Raw genomic sequence first — 22,682 nt, 5'->3', positions numbered from 1 at the left:
GACGGAAGGTCACCATCTTAATACATAGAATATGTTACTTGTTGTCATTTATGAAACTGACTTATTTGAATTTATTACAACGGGTTAATCGAGTTACAAGAAGATTTAAGAGTTTATTTGTTAATTCTTAAGTAGTGGTTCAGTCTTGTTCTCCCACTTATTGAGCCTTTTATTTGATTCTACAACCTGCAAGCACATGTATATTTCATTATATATATATATTGAGAAAGTTCATTGGTAGGAGATAGTGTTTGTTTGAGCAATTTTAACCTCTTTATTCCAATCAGTTCGAAATGTGACGTATAATAAAATGATTGTTTGCAAAACTGTGCCAGCTAGCATTCCCAACCATATTCCCTATACAGAAAAAGTGAAATTGAATAAGCAATAAATAAGATCTAAAAGGAAGCAAACAATGAAAGGCTTTGGGTAGGAAATGGAAAATGATACCTTAGCACCGAATTTGAAATAGAATCCAAGAACCGAACCCAACGGTATGCCAATTCCATAATAACAACCTACGTTTACATACGCAACAAATGTCTGCCATCCACATCCAACAGCCACCCCTTTCATGCATAAATAGTATATAAGTTAGTATTTTATTTTTTCTGAACACATGATTTACCTTTTAAAAATAAAAATATTTTTCAAGTGGAGTTGCTTGAATTACAAGAAAGGAGAAGGTTAACTTGCACAAGCAAATGTTAATAACCTAGAAGATGTTATTCTAATGGCCAAAACAAAATTGGATCAAGATAAATCCCTTTTTGTGGTACCAAGGCACATGGTGCGACAGTAACATGTTTGGGAAGAAGGAATGGTTTTTAAAACTTGATGATTATTTGAAAAGGAATATAAGGTTTATAGATAACAGTCAAGTAATGTCATAAAGAATTGGAATTGTGCTTATTTGAAGGAAAGGAGACCAAGAATCAATCATAAATAAAGTGATATATGTGCCTTCCATGACAAGCTATTTGATAAGCCTAGGTCAATTGCATGAGAACAATTATTCAATGAAGCTGGTGAACATAGAATTGAAGGTTTATGATGCAAATGTAAGACCGGTCTTGAAAGCTCCTATGTCTAGTAATAGAACATTCAAGATCGGTATCAATATTCTCCCATCAATGATTTCCCTCAACAATAAATCCAACAATGATTTAATTGTGTCACAAGAGGTATGGTCACCTAAATCTCAAGAGCATGAGTATACACAATAAAAAAAGAGAATGATGTATGGAGTGTGTGAAGAATATTATGTAGAAAAGCATACAAGGAGGTTATTTAGAGATGACTTTCCAATGAAATAAAAATAGAAACTATAAATAACATGCTTAGTTTTGTGTGGATATTTTGAAACAAATCCATGAGTGGTAAAAACAATATTCTTTACTTTCATATATGAGTAGACTTAACACATTTGACTCTATCTAATGGAAAAGAAAAGTGACGTGTTTAAAATGTTCAAGATATTTAAGCTACATCTTTAAAACAAAGTTAATGTAGCCTAAAGAGATTGAGAACAAATGGTAGAGGTGTATCAAAATCTATTAGATTTGCACAAATTTGTGAGAAATAAAGCATAGAGCATGAAGGCAATGATTCATATACACTGCAACACAATGGCATAGCAAAAAGAAAGAATAAAAGTATCATGAACATGGCATAAAGCATCTTGAAAGAGAAGAAAATATCTTAAAAGTTATGGGTAATTGACAATTCACATTTTTGTGAGTTATTACAAGTCCTAATATTTGGATAATGCTATTTGTTTTACCATTTAATAGTTAAATTCATTGTATTTTGTTATTTTTAGAGTAATTTGTAAAGAGTACGATAGGTGCTCTCTTTTGTAGTTTTTATACGTTTTGTTTCTTTTGAAAGGTTAGTTCTGATAAGGTCAGGCACGACATCCTGGGACAACAACTGGTACCCAAAGGAATGTAGAAGGCTAAAAACAACGGAGAGAAAATGAGATGTATTAATTGCATTCCTATGGAACACGTCACAGCGATATGCGTTTGAGGGAAAACTGATTTGAAAGGATATGAATAACGTGCTAGAAGACAAAATCCAGTATGTAGTATAACCACCAGTGCGCCTTGCAGTAACAAAAAATAGCGTTGTCTGCTCCTCTGCACCAGTTGTATGTCACACTACACTTTGTCTCCCACTACTGTATGTACCTGATTCCAAAGTTGTACGAATGAGAAGAAATAGAAGGAGCCTTGTTGATTCTCTTTTGTGCCTGATTTGATTTATTCTTAAGCTCATGATCTAAGACAAATGACGAACCTCTAACTGAAGCAACTATAAAGACGACTCTTGAAGAAGAAAAACGAGTTTAACACGTGTTAGAAAAACATTAAGAAAAACCCAGTGAAAAGAGTGAGTTGAGTGAAAATGGAGAATATTCTTCTTCTCACCATCTCAAGTGCGTGCTACTGATACATGACGCGAGAAAACCTGTCTCTTGATGATTAACCATTGCAAGAAGACGAAGATGTTGCTCTTAGATTGTTATTTATTTTTCAATGTGTGTTTAAAGAATGATCATCTTAGGAATCAATATTGTTGTATATACTCGGCTCACTATGATCTAAACCCTTTATATTGAGCAATGAGAAATTAATATAATATATTTTTTATGTTAAATGATGTGTTTTTAGTGCTTTATTTTATTATGTGTTAGACTGTTATAAATCAGTTTTTTTGATTGATCAACTTGAAAAAAGAGAAAAACTTGTTGTTGTGAGAGATCCAACATCAAGCGGATTTTATGATAAAAGTGGTTGAAAATAGTAGGATATAGATATTCAATAGATTAGCCTATTAGAGATAAGTGACTACAATCATAAAGGATTTTCATAATAAAAGCATATATGTTTTAGGATTATAAGAGAGGCTTAAAGATTTGTCCCTTTATCCTAAAATATATTATTTTAATGATGTAGAGATATATCCTTAGATAAAGTTCTGACCTTTCCATTTTTAACATTAATTCACGTCATAAATAGAATTCCAAGAAAAAACTTATGAACAAGACGCCTCATAAGGCTTGGAAAAGTAAAAAACTTAGTTTCAAATTTTTTGGCTCATTGTATTTTAGAGCCAATCAATGGTTCACACAAGTCATCACTCAACTGGTGCATATAAATTGTATGCTCCAAAAGAAAATAAAGTAATAATTAATAGATACGTGATATGTGATGTGAACAAAGAGTAAAACTGGAAGCTAGGCACAATTGACATAATTTCTATCAATGAAGATATAAATGACTCAAACACAACAATTTTATTAAAAGATGAAAAATTGAAACGGAAGAGTCTAAACAAAATCTTAGAAGATAAAGGCAGGATAAAACTCAATCAATCATCTTTTTAAGATGTTATGACATTTTTTTGAACAACCAATCACTCAACATGGTAACTTAGTCAATGAGGCCATTATTAGAAATTTGGATCAAACTCTAAATGACTCAAATTAGATAACATACATGGAGTAAGAGCTTAAATAAATCGATAAGAATAAAATTTGGGAGTTGATGCATAGATTAGACAACAAAAGATCAGAGGAAGGTGGGTTTATGTTGGTATCAATTGAAAATATACATGTTTATTAAATCTCATATTGTGGGTTTATGTTGGTATCAATTGAAAATATACATGTTTATTAAATCTCATATTGTTTAGTTTTGTAAAGGAAGAAAGAGTATAAGGTTATATAAAAGATTCAAGCTCTTTATTACAAAATAAAATTTTCAAAAACACTTTACGCTTGTATTTTATTTTCTTATACTCTTGTGTTAGAGTGTTACGAAGACGTAGTTAAATATTTGCTTTATAATCTTGCGTTGATGTGATATGTAATTAAATATTGCTTGGGGGTATGAGTGTACTAGAGGCCTGACGGTGGTTGAGGATAAATTACGTGTTATAACAATTTTCATATAGTGTTATTCTCGGGTTGTCATTTGACACGGTCGTGGTTTTTATCTAGTTTTGGAATTTCCACATTATGCCCTTATGTTATAATTGTGTTTTTTTTCTATGTCGATTTTTTTCAACAACTAGTATAAGAGCTTTTGGTTTGATATGGATATAGGAATTCTTAGTATGCTTTATGGTTGCAATTTTGTCAGATCTTCTGTATAAAAAAAGGTGGTGTTGTGAAAGAGTTGTTAAGCTACACTCACAAGTTCCAATGTGTAGTTTGGTCTAGAGAAAATCGATGGAAGAATTGTTTTTGAGTTGTGGAAAATTCAAGTCAAAGATATGTTGATACAATTTGTATTAAACAAGGTGTTGATTAGTGGTTAGTACATGAGCATTGATTGACATTGATGCAAAGTGTAATATGATATTATGTTGGTGGTTGAAAATCTTCCTACCAACATGAAAGTTGCACCATAAGTTTTCAACTTGGTTTTCAACATGTGAAATTCTTGGACTGCTTTACCTTCAAGTGAAATATATTCATCATGATATAGTATATGGTTTTTGGTGATGACAATGTGAAATTATTTGAGTGGTTTAACTTCAAGTGAAATATATTCTCCGTGGAGTATGATAGTTTTTTGAATTAAGATTGTTGGTGAAAACAATGTTAAAATTTTTAGAGTGGTGTAGTTTCAAGTGACTATACTTTTTATGGGTGACATGACAGTTCTCTTTGAACTATGATTGTCGGTAATGACAAAGAAAAATGATGTAGGTGGAGGTTGTTGGTATTGGTTGAAAATACACATGTTGATTAAGTCATACATCACTTACTTTTGTAAAGGAAAAAGAAGTATAAGGCTATATAAATGATTCGAGTTCTTCATTACAAAGTGCACCAGTCAAAATCACTTTAAGTTTGTATTTGAATTTTTTGATCTCTTTTATTCTTGTGTTAGAGTGTTGTGAGATGTAGTTAAATATTTGTCTTATACTCTTGTGTTATATTGTTGTGAGGTGTAGTTAGATATTTGTTTTGAAATGTGAGAGTACTAGGGGCCTGAGGGTGGTTGAGGATAAATTATGTATTGTGATAATTTTCACATAGTGTTATTGTCAGGTTGTTATTTGACAATAGTCGTGGTTTTTTTCTCTAATTTTGGAGTTTCCATATTATGTTCAATATGGTTCTACGACTTAGGCACATGGTCGACATTTTATTCACCTGGTGCAAATTGTTAGTGGCTTCGGAGATTTTCCTAAGAACTTAAAGCGTTTCAAAAATAGATTCTTCCTGGTTACCTCCTCCACTCAAAGGCTCAAGAAACGGCGTGCTTCGTCTAGGAAAGAATGTGAGTAGATGTATCGACTTGTTCCCCAAATACTGGAATGAGGGTCATTTTCAGATGAGGAAAGGAAGATTATTTTTTGTACGTCTCTGATGCCCTTGGAATCTTTGTCGTCAATCCTCTTATTTATAATGGGTCATTATAGTAATAATCGTATGCATATTTAATGAAGGATGGGGATGCACTCTGTCTTTTATGGCGGGGAATCTAGCCAATGTAAACTGTGGTAGGCCCTTCAATTGCTTCAGGGTTGGTCAGTGCTCTTTTCCCCCACATAACCCTCTAAGGATGTTTCTATTTTGAATGTTCCCTGTCGATCATCACGTGTGTTGGGTCCTCCCGACTATTACGCAATTGTCGACGTCAGACCCTCTCCATTCTAAAGAAAACGAGACCTCTCATTCAGAGGAAGATTGTTCTTACCCAACCAACCTGATCGGGCGTGCTCTTGAGGAAAAATTGTCTACTTTGGCGCATTATACTCGTCGTGCATATGTCGCTTTGGCCATCGTTGGAGCTAGTCGATTGGACAGTTTGCTGTTCGACTAACAATGCAAAGCAAAACAATGGATAAAATAAAGTGTTCATAGGTTGATGCTCTAGGGGTAAGCGTACATGCAAGAAATACATACAAATTTTTCTACTCTCACTGGGGTAGGTGATGCTTTGCGCCCCCTAAATCTTCCTAACTCTCTTGTCTACCAGGTAACCCTTTTGATGAGGGGTGCAGCGAGGAAGGACAAATCTTTATCTTCTACTAGGGATACTTTAACATCTACTAGGTCGTCATTTTCTACGGTTCAAATAGATCTATAGTCTATGCATCTTAAGAATGGTTCCTTGGCTCAACGTTTAAATGAGTGCTCTAGTGCTAGTGTCATCACTATTTCGGAGTCCTTTAAGAATTATTTACGACAAGTGGAGCATTTTCACCATCCTCTTCGTGTTTCGAAGGAGAAGATTCTCAATGATAGGAATGTCATTTCGCTCTCGGGCTAGGCATCCTTCCCCTTTGTTATTTTTTGTTGTTGCACCATATGGTGTAAAATATAAATGGAATGAAATAGTTATAATGTTATTTTTACCTGTTCATGGTATATGCATTCTATTCAGAGTATTGCTCCGTGTGAACTTTGAGGTCTTCCCTTGAAGTTTATTGGACGTCTTTAGTGCCGTTTCCGACTAAGGGACGGTTCCCCTTCCCCCTCTCAGGTGAAAACCTGGTCCTAGGTCGACGTGTGGCCAACCCACCGTGGCCTCTAGGATGGGTAGATTTCAGATGAGAGGGGGGGTGGATAGTTATTGTTGTTTTAGTGGTTTTTCCACTTTCTTCGTGTTTGTGCTTTACATTGTGGGGTTTTGATTGATGTTATTGCACACGTGTGACGTTTGCGACAACATCATAAGTCTTTGTGTTGGGGCCCTAATCCCGACCGTACCCTGGACTTGTTGGTACCCTACATATTCACAAAGAAAATAAATATTTTAGAACTTGCAATTTTTTTCATTAACCATTGGGAATTCATCTTACATTTGCGAGAAAACTGATTAGAAGAAAATAATATCAATTAGGAACTCAAAGACATAACCAGGTGGATGGGCCACCACTTATTCTCCCTTTTTTGCTTCTCGTTGAATCAACCATTTTCGGGAGGCTGGATGTTCATGCTTGTGAATTGGTCGGTTAGGGATGTTGTAATGATTTCCATGATCTTGCTGGAGTGATTGATATATCAGTTTAGCCCCTTCAAGATCGGCATTGACCGTGATTGGCTCTCCGCGAAGATTATAGAGTTTGAGATTGAGATTGACTGGTGAGTTCATAACATCTAAGGTGGTTGAGAAGGGTCTATCGAGAATGAAGTTGTAAATAATTTTGCAGAGAACTACAACAAACTGCGAGCTGATAAGATTCGAAGTCCATTCCTTTTCATGTGAATACCATCAACTCGATGTACCCTATGGGGATGGTCGTCATAATGTAAACGCTTGCAAATATGACCCCTCGTATGACAATGAATTTATTTTATCGAAGCCCATATTCTCGAATAGTTTAGAGTACATGATGTCACATGAGATAGAACCACCGATCAAAATTCGAGAACATAGAAATGTCTGGTCGTAGCTTTTATAACCAGAGGGATGATTTCGTTCGGGTTCTAGAACCCGAGCATTGATTTGTTAGGGGTTTTGACTGACGTGCCTCCGTCCTTCTTATGGATGTCTAGCATTTCAAAGATCTTTCTCTTAATATTCCCCTTTAATGGTATGTTTTTACGTGAGATGGGGCGGGGGGGGGGGGGGGGGTTCTCTAGTGATGCCTATAATGTAATGGTGCTTCTCCTTACTAGCTTACTTATCTTTTCCAGTGGTTCTAGCATCTGCAAATTTTGAGGGGGACTTACTCTCAAGTGACTCTTCTCTCCCTCTTTTTATTGCTTCACATATTCATAAAATTGGCCCATTTTTATCAACTCCTAAATAACATCTTTTAGTTGGATACAATCATCGGTGTTATGGCCATGACCCTTGTCGAAAAGATAATATTTTGTCTTGTCCGTTCAGGATGACTCTTTGATGGGAAAGGGGTTCCTGATTCCTTCGTGTTGGCACACTCTTGATAAATATTTTCCCGTGATGCATTCAAAGAAGTGTACTTATCGTATTTCCCGTGCATTCCCCAATCAGATTCATCTTTCCGCCAATGATAATCCTTCCATGTAGGACGACTAAAAAAAGTGTCAACAACGATTGAGTTGTCGAATTGGGTGTTTATCTTTTCCACCCGGTTGATGAAAGATTGAGCCCGCTTCAACATCTCTTTCAAGGTATACGCTTCGCTTCTTCTTGGATTGTATTTGAAGGGGCTAGCCTGCATTAGGTCATTCTCGAATATCCAATATTTTAGACCTTTTTTGATTCCTTCTACTTCCACGAGCATTTGGGTGAAACGATTAATGTAAGATTGTAGATTCTCATTCCTTCTTTATTTAGCCCCGTTTAATGTAGGTACTTCCATTGGCGACCTCTTTTAGACCGTGAAGTGAGCGGAGAAGCTCTCACATAAGTCAGTCTAAGACTCGATGCTCACGTCCAACAGAGCATTGAACCATAATTTGGCTAATCTCACACAGGTCAACCAGTCGTTGTCGAGTTGCACATGCTTGTAGGGATATCCTTTCCGTTGTATTTGTCCACCTTAAGAGGCTTCTCCAATGACTTCGGTATCCTACTGCCCATAATACGTGTGCATAGAGGATGTTTATGCGGATTATTTGTGGGTGGTTTCTCTACCTGATCCTGCAGAGGAGCATGACTTCCCGGTCTCCCTCGGGATTCTGAGGAGGAGTATGAAGCTTCTTTCTCTTCCTGCATTGTGTTTCCTCTTGGAGGCGCATTGTGTAAGCTTTCTTCAAGACGAAATAACCTCTCATTTATTGCATGTGAATTATGGTGTCAAACGATGTTATGCATGTTGTTTAACAATTTATTGGCGCCTTGTATTCTATGATTTCCTCACAACAATTCGACACCAAGCAATATTTTCAGTTGTGAAGCTAGCAGTGGTATCAAAAGTCTAATCGAAGGTGTAGGAGTAAATCCTACAATCTGAGGAGGTTGAAGTAGATTTAGATGCAACGGCGAATCTACCACTACTTGATATGCAATACCTTAAGGAGGAGTAAATCTGGATGCAGCGGCATAATGGTTGGCTGATGACCATTACGGTCAGCCCTGAACAACTTCAATAGCCAGATTGAACCATAGTTAATCAAACCAAAACTGAAATAATCGAACCGAAATTAATTAATCAAATATATGGTTTTATGGTACGGTTCAATCAAGAAATCAAGCGAACCATATTTAATCAAGCAAAAACTGAAATTACCGAACCAAAGTTAATTAACCAAATATATGGTATTCATGGTATGTTTTAATCAAGGAATCAAACTGAACCAAATCGAATGAACCGTAGTTAATCAACCCAACTGAAATAATCGAGCCGAAGTTAATCAACCAAATATATGATAATCATGGTACGATTTAATCAAGGAATCAAATCGAACCAAATAAAACAATAATAGAAATTCAAAACAGTTCCGTTTAAAATTTTGAACTAGTATATCAAACCAATATTTAGGTTCAGCTCGGTAAATAACTAAAATAGTTTAGTTCGATTCTTTAAAAAATTTATTATGGTTTAATTCAATTTGATTTTCTATTTTAATTTTTAACTATACCATCAACAAGTTCCAATGTTTTACTTGCAGCCCCTCATCCAATATGACAATTGTTGATACTAGTTTACTTGGTGCTAAACCATGCTCTCCTCCACTTGTTGGGACAGTTTTGGTTGTTGTTGTAAATATGACTATTAATAAATCAAAGTAATTTGTTTTTATAAAAATCCAAGATGTAATGAAAGATAATCATACCAGATAAAACAGGTTGGACGCCATTGAGGGCAATGGCAAGAGCGAGGAGAGGACAAAGATCTGAGACAGCAGCAGCGACTACTTCACCGTCTGTGAAGACATAGCTAATAACATCCCTTAATGCAAGAACCACAAGTGCTAAAATAACACATATTATGAAAGAAATCACGGTCACCACCAAAACAGAAAATGAGGCTGATTTTGGATTTCCTGCTCCTAATTCATTGCTCACTCTCACACTGCATCATTATCAAAACAACAAGATGGAAGTTTCAACCTCAAGAATGATCAATAGAATTCAAGAAATGTAAAAGAAAGAGAATCAAACCTTGCAGCTGCGTTAAATCCAACTGAGATCATGAACGTCCATCCAGACACTGTGGCACTGCAATATAGGAACACATTTAAGGCACATCAAGAGGAAAATTCAAATAAGTTTTGAGCATACATATTTATTATTTGTTTGGGATTATAGCTTTGCTTATTTTCCTAACCAATGATCAAGTTTTTAGATGAAAACGTGGTGCAATTATTTTCTTTATTTCTATTGCATTGCTAGTATAAAACACCATATAGTATTTCTTTAATAAAGCGAAAACTTTCACTCAAAAAATTCTATAGAACCCCTACATTAGATATAAGTTACACAAAAATTTGTTTTGTTCAAGATGTTAATGGATTTGTTTGATTTACCTTTAAATAATATATATATATTTTTTATTTATAAAAATGAATATTATAAAAAAATGTTTTTATAATATTAATAACTTTTTAAATTCATTTTTTTAAAATTAGAATATTAAATTTAACAAATAACATAAATATACATTATTAAAGATAAAACATAGTCGAAATCATAAAGTTTTTAAAAAAAATATATTTTAAAAATATTTTTCTTAAACACCATTCAGAATAATTTTAATGTTAAGTAATTTTTTTGAAATTTCACTATCCACACAAATTATAGTAAAATAATGTTATAAAAATTTTAAAATACTACTATAGTAAAATTTGTAGTAAATTTTTTTAAAAATATTTTTTTTTGAATTAATTTTTATTTGAAGTTTTTTTTAAAGAAAACTTAAATAAGAATATATAATATTAAAAAAATTTAAAAATTGAAACAAACCTGCCTAATATGTACAACCCAATAGCAAAAAGTTGATTTCCTTTAACCAAACAAACAATTATACTAATTGTTTTTTAAACCTAGTTGATAAGAATTAAAAAAAAAATTGGTAATGTGATTTTTTTTTAAAATAATCAAGTTTTTCAATTAAAATTCTAAAATAATCATTATTTAAAAATATTTATCAAAAAATCATTATGTTTCCAAAAACATTTAACATAGGTGTCAGGTGCGTTGGCGCATCCAATGAAAATATTATTCATTGACGCCACATGCACTTGTGCATCCATGGCCATTGTGCCACTAGGAGTGTCACATACATGTGTAGGCGCCACATGCAACGACGCATGCATAGTCCACTATATGTACGCGTCAATGCACGTGGCTACTGCTCCACTACTCCATATATAAATACACAACATCATCATCCTATAATTTTTTACACATCTTCTTACTATCTCATTCTGTTTTTCTTCATTCTCCTTCCATTTTTCTTTAAAATGTCTTCATATTCATATGTGTTTTCTTATATTCACAAGAGAAATGCCGATTTAATTTTTTCAGTAGTACAACCTCCGATGAAGATCCGACTTTGGAATGTAGATACGTTCGAACATCTTAACAAGACCTTGAAGCGATTGTTAGATGGAGACATTGCAGAGGGTGAAAAGATCAGAAGAATTCAATGGCTTGATACCACGTTCAACCAAAATGGAGAAGTTCGTTTTTGGGTGGATGTTAAAACTGATAGACGTTCACATGATGATGTATACTTCTCACAAAATTGTTTTGATAGTTGTACTCGTATAATTATATTATTATATGTATTTGTTTGTGATGTTATTTTATTTGTTGTATTCGCTTGTGTTGTTTTTAATTATTGTATTTGTTCTTCTTATCATATGAAATGAATGTTGTTTTTAATATAACGCAAAAGGGTTACAATTAAAATTATGTTGTTGTACTTGGTTTAACATTGAGACAGTTTGTACGATTATGACCAGGCTGGCGACATAAACTACATAATCTAACCATTTTGTTCGCCGTATCTATTTCGGTTCGAATACGGGTGTTGTTTGGGCGATCCTTTTTCTTTCTTCGCATTATTTCATTGTGCCCGAGAATGCCCCTAGATATGCAGGGCAGTAATCCTCTTTTTCTACCGCCGAAAAACTAATTTTGTAATCATTGCAAAGGTTTATGACTTTGAAAACGTCGGAGTAAGTTGGAAGGATCTTGTCGAACCTTTGAACATGCCTCTATAACATGGGAGCAAAGCATACGAAAGGCTTGGAGCTTTCTGCAGTCGCACCAATCTCTATCTAGTTCCACTCGATAGTGTCCCCTCGACATGCCTTCATTCTAAATCATTGACTCAATAACACTGTATCAACCTTTAGTACGGTCAAACACTGTGACCACATGTGTGTTAGCTTTGGTAGCTTTCTCTTTAATGAATTTCATTGAAGCATCACTGAACAACTGCCCAGATTGTAACATTGAACTCCATTTGGAACGTATGATCTCAAACAACGCCTCTAGTCTAAAATAGGTTGCTTGTACTAAAGCGGTTATCGGTAGGTTTCGGATACCTTTGAAGATAGAGTTCATTAATCCCACAAGATTTGTGGTCATATGGCCTTATCATTGACCGTTGTCCTATACCCTAATCCACTTCTCCAATGGAATATTGTCGATTCATCTTACTGCATATGCGTTTGACAATCTGATGTCTTCGCGGTAGTGTTTGAAAGAAGGTCCTGTTAATGCATACCCTGCATTGTCGACCTTCTTCCGCACCATTTTGTCTTTGATCTCCCGCATAAAATTTTGAATGATATGTCTAATGCATGTTAATGCATACCATGCGTTGACAATCATACATGGTGCTAGACCAACTCAACATTATATGGTATGGTTTAAGTCGGTTACAACGCCACAATTTATATCTGAGTCAAGGTATTTGATTGATCCACACAACCGAGCTTCGTCATCATACACCCAACAATAAATTCTCGCCCAAGAATAATGTCAACCCACCCAAACCCAACGACCAACCTCACACTATCAGCTATTGGGGATAAATGATGACAAATTTATCAAATACCGAGAAACCTTCCACCGACCTTAACACCAGCCACCATTGTATCATATCAGCACTCAAGGACCCCAAACACCTAAAAAAAATTGTGGAAGGCCTCGAAGGAAGCCTAACGCACCGGGATGTGGAATATGGAAGCGTTTCAATCGGACATGTCATTGATTTTCTTATCAATTGTTATGTATTTTAACTTTATATCATAATATTAATAATTATTTTTCATTTATCTATTCATTTTATTTATTTCAAATTTATATAAGTATAGCATATGATTTTTTTTTAAATAATATAAAAAACATGTACCACATGACGCATACGTTTTATATAAAAAATATATACATATGTCAATAGTATTAACATTTATATTACAATATATTGTTAGACTAATTGACACATATTTTAGAGATAGAGATGTACATCAAAGATACTTATATTGAGAAATAATTTGAAATAGTGATTGTTTTAAAAATTTAATTAAAATTTTTGGTTAATTTAAAAAAATCTGGTAATGTCAAGTCATCTAAGCATGTGCATGGTCCACATCAAAAGACGCATTTTTGTAAGAGTTTGTATTCAAATTGCTGTCTTCGCACTTCACCAATAACGATGAGATTTGTTTTTTTCTTATATAGTCAAAGTTTTCATGATGTTTTCAATTTTTATTTAAAGAAAACTCTTCAGAAGTTTTTGACATCAGACGCCACCACACAGCTGTTGTCTGACTAGCCACCAACTACTTAAACTAATCACTTGATTAATTCCATAAAGTTAAAGAAGCCTCCATAAATAAATAAATTAATAAATAAATAACAATATTAAAACAGAACTTACCAAATAGAGAGAGAATCAAGAGCCAATTCAGGATTAGGAAGCAACCCAGCAAGCAAAACCAATATTTGAAAATACCAAGTCTCCAAACACAACATCACTGCTGATGAAGCTGATAATTTGAAAAACTCTGGCAACCCTGAAAAGGCTTGAAAACTAAACCCTTTCCATGTATGTTTACACTTTTCACTCTTCACAATATATACAAACTGTGCTATCACAATTATCCACCAAGAGAAACTCAAAACCAATGAAGCACCCAATAAACCAAGCCCAAATTTGTACACAGCAACATAACTTAATATAACGTGAATAACCAATGTTCCTGCTGATATGTATGCACTTGGTGCAACTATGCTTTGTGCTTGGAGAAATTTTTGTATTGGAAAGTTCACAGCATAGGCAAATATTTGCGGAATTAGACCATAGACAAAAAGTGATGCTGCTGATGCAATTTCTGGTGATTCACCTAGAAATATCAGAAGTGGTTTGGAGAATATGTATATTAATGTCAATATTAAACCTGCTATTGTGAGAAGAACTGTGGATCTTTGCAAATATATGCCTAACATGTCATACTTTTTTGCACCAAATGCTTGTCCGCATAGTGTCTCAACTGCACTCCCCATGCCTAACTGTTTATCAAAATTACCAATTATAAAAACATAAAATTAATATTCGGTATTATGATAAAAGATGACATCTCATTTAAAATATGAAATTTTGAAATAATTAGAAAAAAAAAATTCTAATTACACTTTTATCTTATTAATTTGAATAATGTACAATTTTAGTCTTCAAAATTTTTATCGATGTTCTTATAAAAATTTTCTAAGGATTAAAATTATATTAGGAATTTCTATGGTCAATTTTCTTGTACTAAAACCTTATATAAAGTCTTACTTTTATCAAAATTTTGGATACAAAAGCAAAGTTGATTTTAAAATAATTTGAGAAACTAAGGACATATTTGTTATATATTAAAAAATTATTTTTTCTTTATATTTTTTTATAATTGTTTTTTATAAAAAAAAATATTTTAAAATAATAAAATTATTTTTAATCTTTGAAAAGGAAATTTTAATATATAAAGAAAACAGTATTTTCAAAAGTTGGGGGTTATACCTAACCCAGATAAACTAAAGAAAAAGACAAATAGAAACAAAAATAACAAGTCAAAAGAAATGCAAAACCAAAATAGCCCATTGACTTTAAAAATCACAAAATTAAATCAAATTGATATATTAATAAATTAAAATATACATAAATGTTCATTTTTAAATAATTTAAATATAATCAAAATAGAATGGTTTTTTAAAAAGACATATCTTTAAAATAACTTTTTTTATTCAAAATAGCTTTAAAACTAAGTACTACATTTTTAAAATTTTGATATTTTAAAAAACATAGAAAAAAGGAATAAATACTTAAAATAATATTTTTAAAAAATTATTTAAATCAATTTTTAGAAAATTAATTCTATTTTTAAAAAAAAATATAATGTAAGCTTAAAACTTAATAATATTTCTAGACAAAACCATAGGAAAGAGAAATGCAGAAGTAGTGGGTTTTGATTATTTTATTGTTTCATTAGACATAAAGATAAATTATGCTAAGAGATAGCAATAATTGAAGTGAATGAAAATCCTATTATAAAAAAAGAAGAATATTAGTTGAGATGGAGCTGAAACTATTGAGGCTAGAATTGACCCTCGAACTAGTCGGTCTAGATTCAGATAGCAGTGAAAACAAAAAGAAACAGAGATAGAGTAATACCATGAGACCATAAGCAAAGATTTGTATCCCAGTATTTCCAAGTGAAGCAGCAGCAAGCTCCAAATTACCAAGATGCCCAGAAAATATTTGAGTGGACATTGACATGACATAGTTTATAAGGTACACAACAACAGCAGGGGCAGCAAGGTAAAAAAGCATCTTAAACTCAACCCATGAAGCAAGTCCAAGACGTTTAAGAAAAGGAAGACTTGTGTCTGATAGAATTCTTTCAAGTTCACCATCTGATTCATGTTTTGAACCAAACGAATGAGTGAAGGACGATGGTAGTTCTTCCGCTGTTGGTTCATTGGATGCTAGCAATGGTTGATCAATATCTTTGTGGATGTGAGTGGAAGTAGTACTCATGTTTGTGAGTATTTTGGTTTGAGGGTTAATTAGAAACCAAACAACTGAAATTATGAATGATGAAACTGTGTGCTATGTTGGGCTTTGTTTTTATAACTTTGCAGATATTTTTATGTTGGACTTTTAACTTATTATCTGTAAAGTTGTGTTAAGAGTGACATGAATAGTTTTATAAGATGAAATGGTATGTAAATAATATTTATTTCTAGTTATCTTTTATACATAAAAGTTGATAAATGATTCCATTAATAGTTATTAATAATTGTCTTTTTCAAGCGATTATATAAAGAAATGAAATAATCATTAAAAAATGAAATAAGAATTTTATTTTTTAAGCAATTATATAAATAATTGAAATATATTATTCTATTGATGTTTGACTTTTTTAATTAGTTAAATAATAAAAACGTAAGTAAAATGAAAAATGTTGAAACATATATGAACACCTTAAGTGATAAAGAGAAAGAAAATTTATCTTGAGATTGTAAAAATCTGAAAGTTGAAGAAAAAATAGTTTGGAAGTTGAGGAAGACGGTGGCACAAGAAGGTCGGTGTCAGCGGTGGCCAGCGATCCGACAAGCTCGGTGGATATCAGTCCGACGAGTTTGGGCCGCTATGGTCTGGGGCCTAGTGTCGATAATCGGGAAGCGATGGTGGCTAGCGAGTCAGTTTCGATAGGAGATTCGGGTTCGTCGGGAATCAGATCCAATCCAAGTTATTTTCGTGTACCAGGCTTGGTTGTTTTGATTTGTGGATCAATTTGTTAATGAGTTGTGTTTTGGGTTCTTTAAGTATCAGTTGAGTTTCATCAATTATAAATGTGTATCTTTGCTCTACAAAACCTTCGTAATATAGTCTAAAAGACAGAGGATTAAAGTGAAAATCCTAGGGGAAAATTAGAGAGACAATAATAGAAATTCCTATTATTGTGTTCTTAGAATTTGGGAAACCTTTAGAGGTATCTAAGAGGACTAGGAAACAATTATAAACACATTAGTCTCGTGTTATTCATATATAAAGAGTTGGAGAGATGCAAAAAACTTAGGTAGAAAATATGGTTTATTCTTGAAAACTTGGATGACTATTATCTTATAACTCATTTGTAGTTTTTTGTAACACCTTTTGGAAGAATAATGAATCAGAGAGATGTTCTCTTCCCCATAGTAGATCGTTTGATCAAACTTGATAAACAAGTTATTATGTTTATTGTCTTTTATCTTCTTTTACCAAGTTAAGTTGTTGTCGCGTTGCAAAAAGAGTAATTTCGCAAAGGCCATTTATTTTGGTTATCATTGTTCATTTTTTCAACACATCAAATTTTTGGTGTGAATGAACTTTTCAATTTCACAACAAGTGACACCTACCATGGGGAAAAGCGATTTTGTTTAAAAGTGATCACATTGGGTTCTAAATGGAAGATTTAGAAATTTTCAAGAGACAACGATTTTGGGTTATGGAAAGTGAATATGCAAGAAATATTAACTCAAGAAAAATGTATTGAAGCATTTAAGGGTGAGGAATATCGATGCATGCACGCCTAACACAAGTAGAGAAAAACAATATGGTAGATAGGGCCAAAAATGCTATTATCTTGTGCCCTAGGGATAAAGTTAGAAGAGAAGTCATCAAGAAGAAGACTGTGACATCTACATGGGAAATACTTGAATCATTGTATATAACCAAGTCTCTGACTCATAGGTTGTTCCTTAAACAACAAATTCACTCATTCTGAATGGTAGAGAACAAATTCATAGTAGAGCAGTTGACATAATTTCACAAGATCGTTGATGATCAAGATACTATAGGGATCAAGATTGAAAATGAGGACAAGGCTCTACTTTTGTTAAGCTTATTACCTAGATCACTTGATAACTTTAAGGATGCAATTCTTTATGGTAAGAAAAATGTTATTACTTTGGATGAAGTATAAATAATTGTGAGACGCAAATAACTTTCATAGGTGATGGATTTGAAGATTGACAATAATGGTGAAGGAATGAGTGTCTAAAGCGGGGAAAGTAAGAGTGAATGGTTTTCCAAATCAAATATTTTTCAAAAGTCAAGGTTCAAATGATTGATTTGTAAAAAATCCAATCACTTCAAGAGGGATTGTCCCAAACTGGGGGACAATGAGGATTTTGTTCAGATTGTTGTTGTCTCTGATAAGAATAGTTTTGAGAGTGATGATGTATTAGTTGTGTCAAGTTTAGATATTGGAGAGGGTTGGATCATGGTCTTATGTTTCTCTTATTACACGTGTCCAAGAAAAGAATACTTTGAAACTTTAAAGCTGGTGGAAGAGGGGCAGTTCACCTTGGTGACAATAAATCTCTTAAAGTTCATGGTATTGGTAAAATCAGGCTTAAACTGCTCATTGATCATGAGTTTCTTCTTCACAATGTGAAATGTGTTTCAGAGCTCAAGATTTTTTTTTTATCCATGAGCATGTTTGGTGACCTAGGCTATTGCACTAGAGTTGAATATTAGATGTTGAAGATTTCCTATGGTGAAGTCATCATAGTTAAAAAGGTCTAAAATATGTGGCTTATATATCTTAGAAGGTTCCAATGTTGTTGTTCATTTATCATCCGATAGTGAAGACTTCATTAAAAGAACAAGCCATGGGATTTGAGGTCAAGGCACATTGGATGCCTACAGGTTGTTTTTTATCACTTTAAGGAGTTTTTCAGAAGATAGGAGATGAAAATGCATTTGACTGTTGAGTTTTCATGGAGTTTCTAGGGTATGGTTGGTGCCAAAGCAACTTACCTGGTCAAAAAATATTCATTTATTGGAATGTATTTCCAAACACTTATGGAGGTTTGGAGTAGAAAAACTGTAACCTAATCTATTTTGAAGGTCGTCAAAACGTTTCTCATTGATCAAATTAAGCAAATTCATTTTGATGCTAAAGCTTTGGATTTTGTCTTTAATGGTTATCACAAAGGTAAGAAGGGTTATAAGATGTTGGAAATGAACATGGATGATCTTAATTCATAAATAGAATATGTATTACTTTTAGTAAGTCCTGCTAAGGGAAAAAAAGTAATGAACTGGGGGTAAAACTTTTGGAAACTATGGCGTAGAAATATATCAAGGGAACAATTATTGAGACCTTTGATTAACATTTGACTCGTGATAAGGTGGGGAGGGAGATTATACCATCTCAAAGGGAAAGTTATGCATACCTTGAGTGTTATTTTTTGAATATGGATGAAGGATTTCAAAACTCAGTGTTAGGTTGGTTGTGTTGTGATTGACCGTATTTTGTTAAAACAAGTGTTCTAGTAAGATGTTAGACAAGATGTCTTGACATGTTGGTACGAAATCGTAATGTGCCTTGTTTCGCATTCTTGGAAGATTTGTTTAAAGCATGAAGTCACTGAAGATTTGTTGAAGATATGATTCACGTATACTGCGGTCCAAGAAGCGTATGTTTCTAGAAGCAACAAAGTTTGGCTCAAGCTTTGTCGTATTTCCATGGTTTTCAAAAAATTTAAGGAAACATTATATCCTCTTACGAAATTTGTGCTAAAGATCATTTTTTATCTGCTATTTGTTTAGCCTAAATTGTTCATCAAGCCCATGCTGCTCTTAGGCTATTTAAAGGAACACTCTAAACCTAAGAAGGTCTGCCGTACCCGTGATAGTGTGAATTAGGTTTTAGTCTGTTCATTGTTGTTTGTGAGCCACTATTGTATCACCTTGATGCTAGAGTTGGACTGATAGTTGAGTTGTAATTATGAATCATTCTCTAACTTTTAAGCAAGAGTGGATTCTGTTTATTAGAGTGTGTCTTCTCTTTGATTGTTATCTTTATTATCATGTGTTGTATGATTGAGAGGAACTGAGAGGGGTCTCATATCTATGAGAGTCTTAGATAGAAATATCATGGGTATTGATTAGGTGTGAAGATTGTAAAATGGAGGTTGTTTACATAGGATTTCAAACTAACTCTATTATAGTGGATTTCCTACCTGGATTGGATGCCCCCAGATGTAGGTAAAGTTGCACCGAACTGGGTTAACAAATACTTTGTGTTATTTAATTCCTAGAACTCACTTTAACTTGTTTATTATTTTTTGTGTTGTTACGATGTCTTGACTTTGCCTTCGACATTCTGGTGTCCTGACATCGTATATGACATATGTTCTCTATGTGCCAGAATTTCAATTGGCATTAGAGAAGGCACCTTATTCTCTTTTGGGTGAGCTCTATGGAAGATATTTTCTGGTACTATGTGTCGCATCCGCGAAAAACAACCGGCGGGCTGAAACAAAAACAACACAGAGCCGCCACCGTGCGTTATTTATCCCAAAAGAGGGAAAGGAAACACTCAGAGTAAACCTGGGAAAAGCATGGTCTCGCGACCAAAGAGAATGGGATCGGGAGTCGGTTATGCGTAGGGAAGGTATTAGCACCCCTACGCATCCGTCGTACTCGACGGGATCCACGCTCAAAAGATAGAAAAAGGTTGCTAAAACAAACATCACACACACACACACTGAAGACAACACATGTGGAGGAAGAGGGGAGAGGGCTCACTAGGATATCACATCCTATGCCTACGTATCTCGTCTGGAACGAGAATCAGAGCTGCTGTAGTTCGGCTCACGCACGCCAAACAAAACGCACATAAACACAGGCAAACCTGGAACCCGAACGCCAATCACTGGACTTACATCGGCTTCCGAACCAAACAAACACACTCAGGATACGGACACCCAATCGCTGGGCTTACATCCATATCCTGACACACAAGAGGAAACAAGCAACAAGAAGTTACTAAGGAGTCAGGCACTCGAGCCTAGCAACTGTCAAGCAAACACACACAAAAAGGAAAAAAGTTCGCCCGGAGAGACCTCGCACGGTCTCCTGCCTACGTACCTCATCTGGTATGAGGATCAGGGCGACGTAGTTCCCCTGAACGGGAAAGAAATTCTCACCAGATACAAAGGGAGACACACTACTAGGGAGCTGTACTCGAGCCTAGATGTTATCATGCATCATTGCCCTATGTTATGGTTTCTATCCTAACTTGCACAGGCAGCAAGCTAATCCTAAACAGGCAAAACAATCAAAGCAAACAATCACAAATAGCACACACTATATCCAAACAGAGGTGGCTCAAACAAGGGTTAGACTGCCAAAGCAAGTCAATTGTATCAGGGTGATGTTAGCTCTTAACCCTGACATTGAGAGTCAGGGTGAAGCCAGATGAAAGGTGAGTGAAGATTAGACTTCACAGCTCTTATCCCTGGCCTGGGAGAGCTTCAGACAATGAAGTGTGGGTCCAGAAAGTGGGAACCCTTCTACACTTATGACACTGACTCAACTGTACAACTGTACATGGATCTTGGGTTAGGATCCGCAAGGCATCAACATGTAATGTGAGCCAAGGGACGACTCAACAGATTAGCAGGAGGTGGATTACACACCTCTTGTATCTGCCAATTGCCTTAACAAAGGTCTTTTCCTGCTTGGGGACAAAAATAAACAAGCACAAACATCGCCTCTTAAGGAGGACTTCAGACAGGTGCCTGGCCAAGTAACAGGCCAGGTCTTCCAGACTACATGGAGTTAGTGATTCTACCTCAATTGGTTTACACAACCAAGCAGCAGCACAAAGCGAGTTCACAAAGAACTATAGCAACTAAGGTACCTGAAATCAATCTAATATAGTCAGTACTCAGCTCAAACAGTTAAACAGACAAGTTAAAAGTCACACAGTTAACTGTACACAAGCAATGCATCAAGCAAAGCATAAGCCAATGCTCAACACAAATGAATTAGAAACCACCCACAAAACAAAATTAATGTTAATCAACATCATTCACATGAGCAACTCAAACCAAGTGCGTTAATTCCTCCATGCCATTTGCCTTTTGTCCTGAAAACACAATCCAAACATGAGAAGCATAACCCTAGGACAAAGCCTAGGGTCCAACAGGGATCAAAAATTCAAAACAGAACATGAAAATTATCAAAAATCAAGTTCAATCAATTAAGAATCCAATCCAGTTGGTCTCATGTTCAAATCATCAATCATTATCATTTCATGAAGCAAAGAGTACAAAGCATGCAATTTAGAACCTCAAAGGACCAAACAGAATGGTTCAACTCAAATCTCAATCCAAAACAATTCAATAAATCTCCAAAAAATTCACAGCTAAACAGCATTCATTACATGTCAATCACACCAAATTTCAGGTCAATTGGACAATTGGAAGCAAGTCAATTAAATTCATCAAGTTAAAGCATGCTCATACAAGTCCAAACAAGGCACAATATCATGTATCAACTTCAAGCAAGCATAAAACAGTGTAGGAACATGATAAATGCACCAAACCAAAACCATGATACACTTTATTGTGTCTATAATCACTCCACAAAATTTCAAGTCCATCCAATGCATATCCAGAATTTCACAAAACATTTAAAAACATGACTCACAAAAGGTCCACATTTGGTCAAACAGAAAGGAAATTCTCAATCAAATTGGAAACACATCCTAAAATTCCAGAAATATTCACATGTGAACCTAACATCCATCAGATACAACATGCAAACTTTCAGCTCATTTCAAGTTCATATAGCATGGTAACAAAATCCATGAAGTCAGACAAGAAATGGTGTGACACAAATTGTCACACCTCTAATGATCATGTCATATCTCTCAATCCAGAAACTCAAAGATCATAAACTATATACCAAAATGTCCATTAAGGTCTCTAGAATAAGCATGCAAAATT

General features: G+C 34.3%; 1 protein-coding gene across 1 annotated transcript; it reads right to left on the bottom strand.

Annotated features, from left to right (window-relative positions):
• Positions 1-17: 17 nt before the first annotated feature.
• LOC127100792 (protein DETOXIFICATION 40) lies at positions 18-16,122 on the bottom strand. Its single transcript, XM_051038067.1, has 7 exons — positions 15,565-16,122; positions 13,792-14,423; positions 10,059-10,115; positions 9,731-9,969; positions 451-569; positions 271-357; positions 18-186 (listed from the first exon to the last, which is right to left on the bottom strand). The coding sequence occupies exons 1-7, from the start codon at positions 15,928-15,930 to the stop codon at positions 121-123; spliced, it is 1,566 nt and encodes a 521-aa protein (XP_050894024.1). The 5' UTR covers positions 15,931-16,122; the 3' UTR covers positions 18-120.
• Between the last annotated feature and the right edge of the window lie 6,560 nt (positions 16,123-22,682).

This window comes from Lathyrus oleraceus, chromosome 7 (genome assembly GCF_024323335.1).
Source record: "Lathyrus oleraceus cultivar Zhongwan6 chromosome 7, CAAS_Psat_ZW6_1.0, whole genome shotgun sequence".
In the NCBI taxonomy this organism is placed as follows: domain Eukaryota; kingdom Viridiplantae; phylum Streptophyta; class Magnoliopsida; order Fabales; family Fabaceae; genus Lathyrus; species Lathyrus oleraceus.
This window is presented reverse-complemented; position numbering and strand designations above follow the sequence as displayed.

Bases quoted from the DNA above. Each gene is read 5' to 3' on its own strand.
- LOC127100792 (XM_051038067.1), bottom strand. From the start codon at position 15,930: ATGAGTACTACTTCCACTCACATCCACAAAGATATTGATCAACCATTG. The intron at 9,970-10,058 runs GTTTGATTCTCT...ATAATGATGCAG, and splicing joins GGATTTAACGCAGCTGCAAG to TGTGAGAGTGAGCAATGAAT. The intron at 187-270 runs GTTAAAATTGCT...ATGTGCTTGCAG, and splicing joins GAACTGATTGGAATAAAGAG to GTTGTAGAATCAAATAAAAG.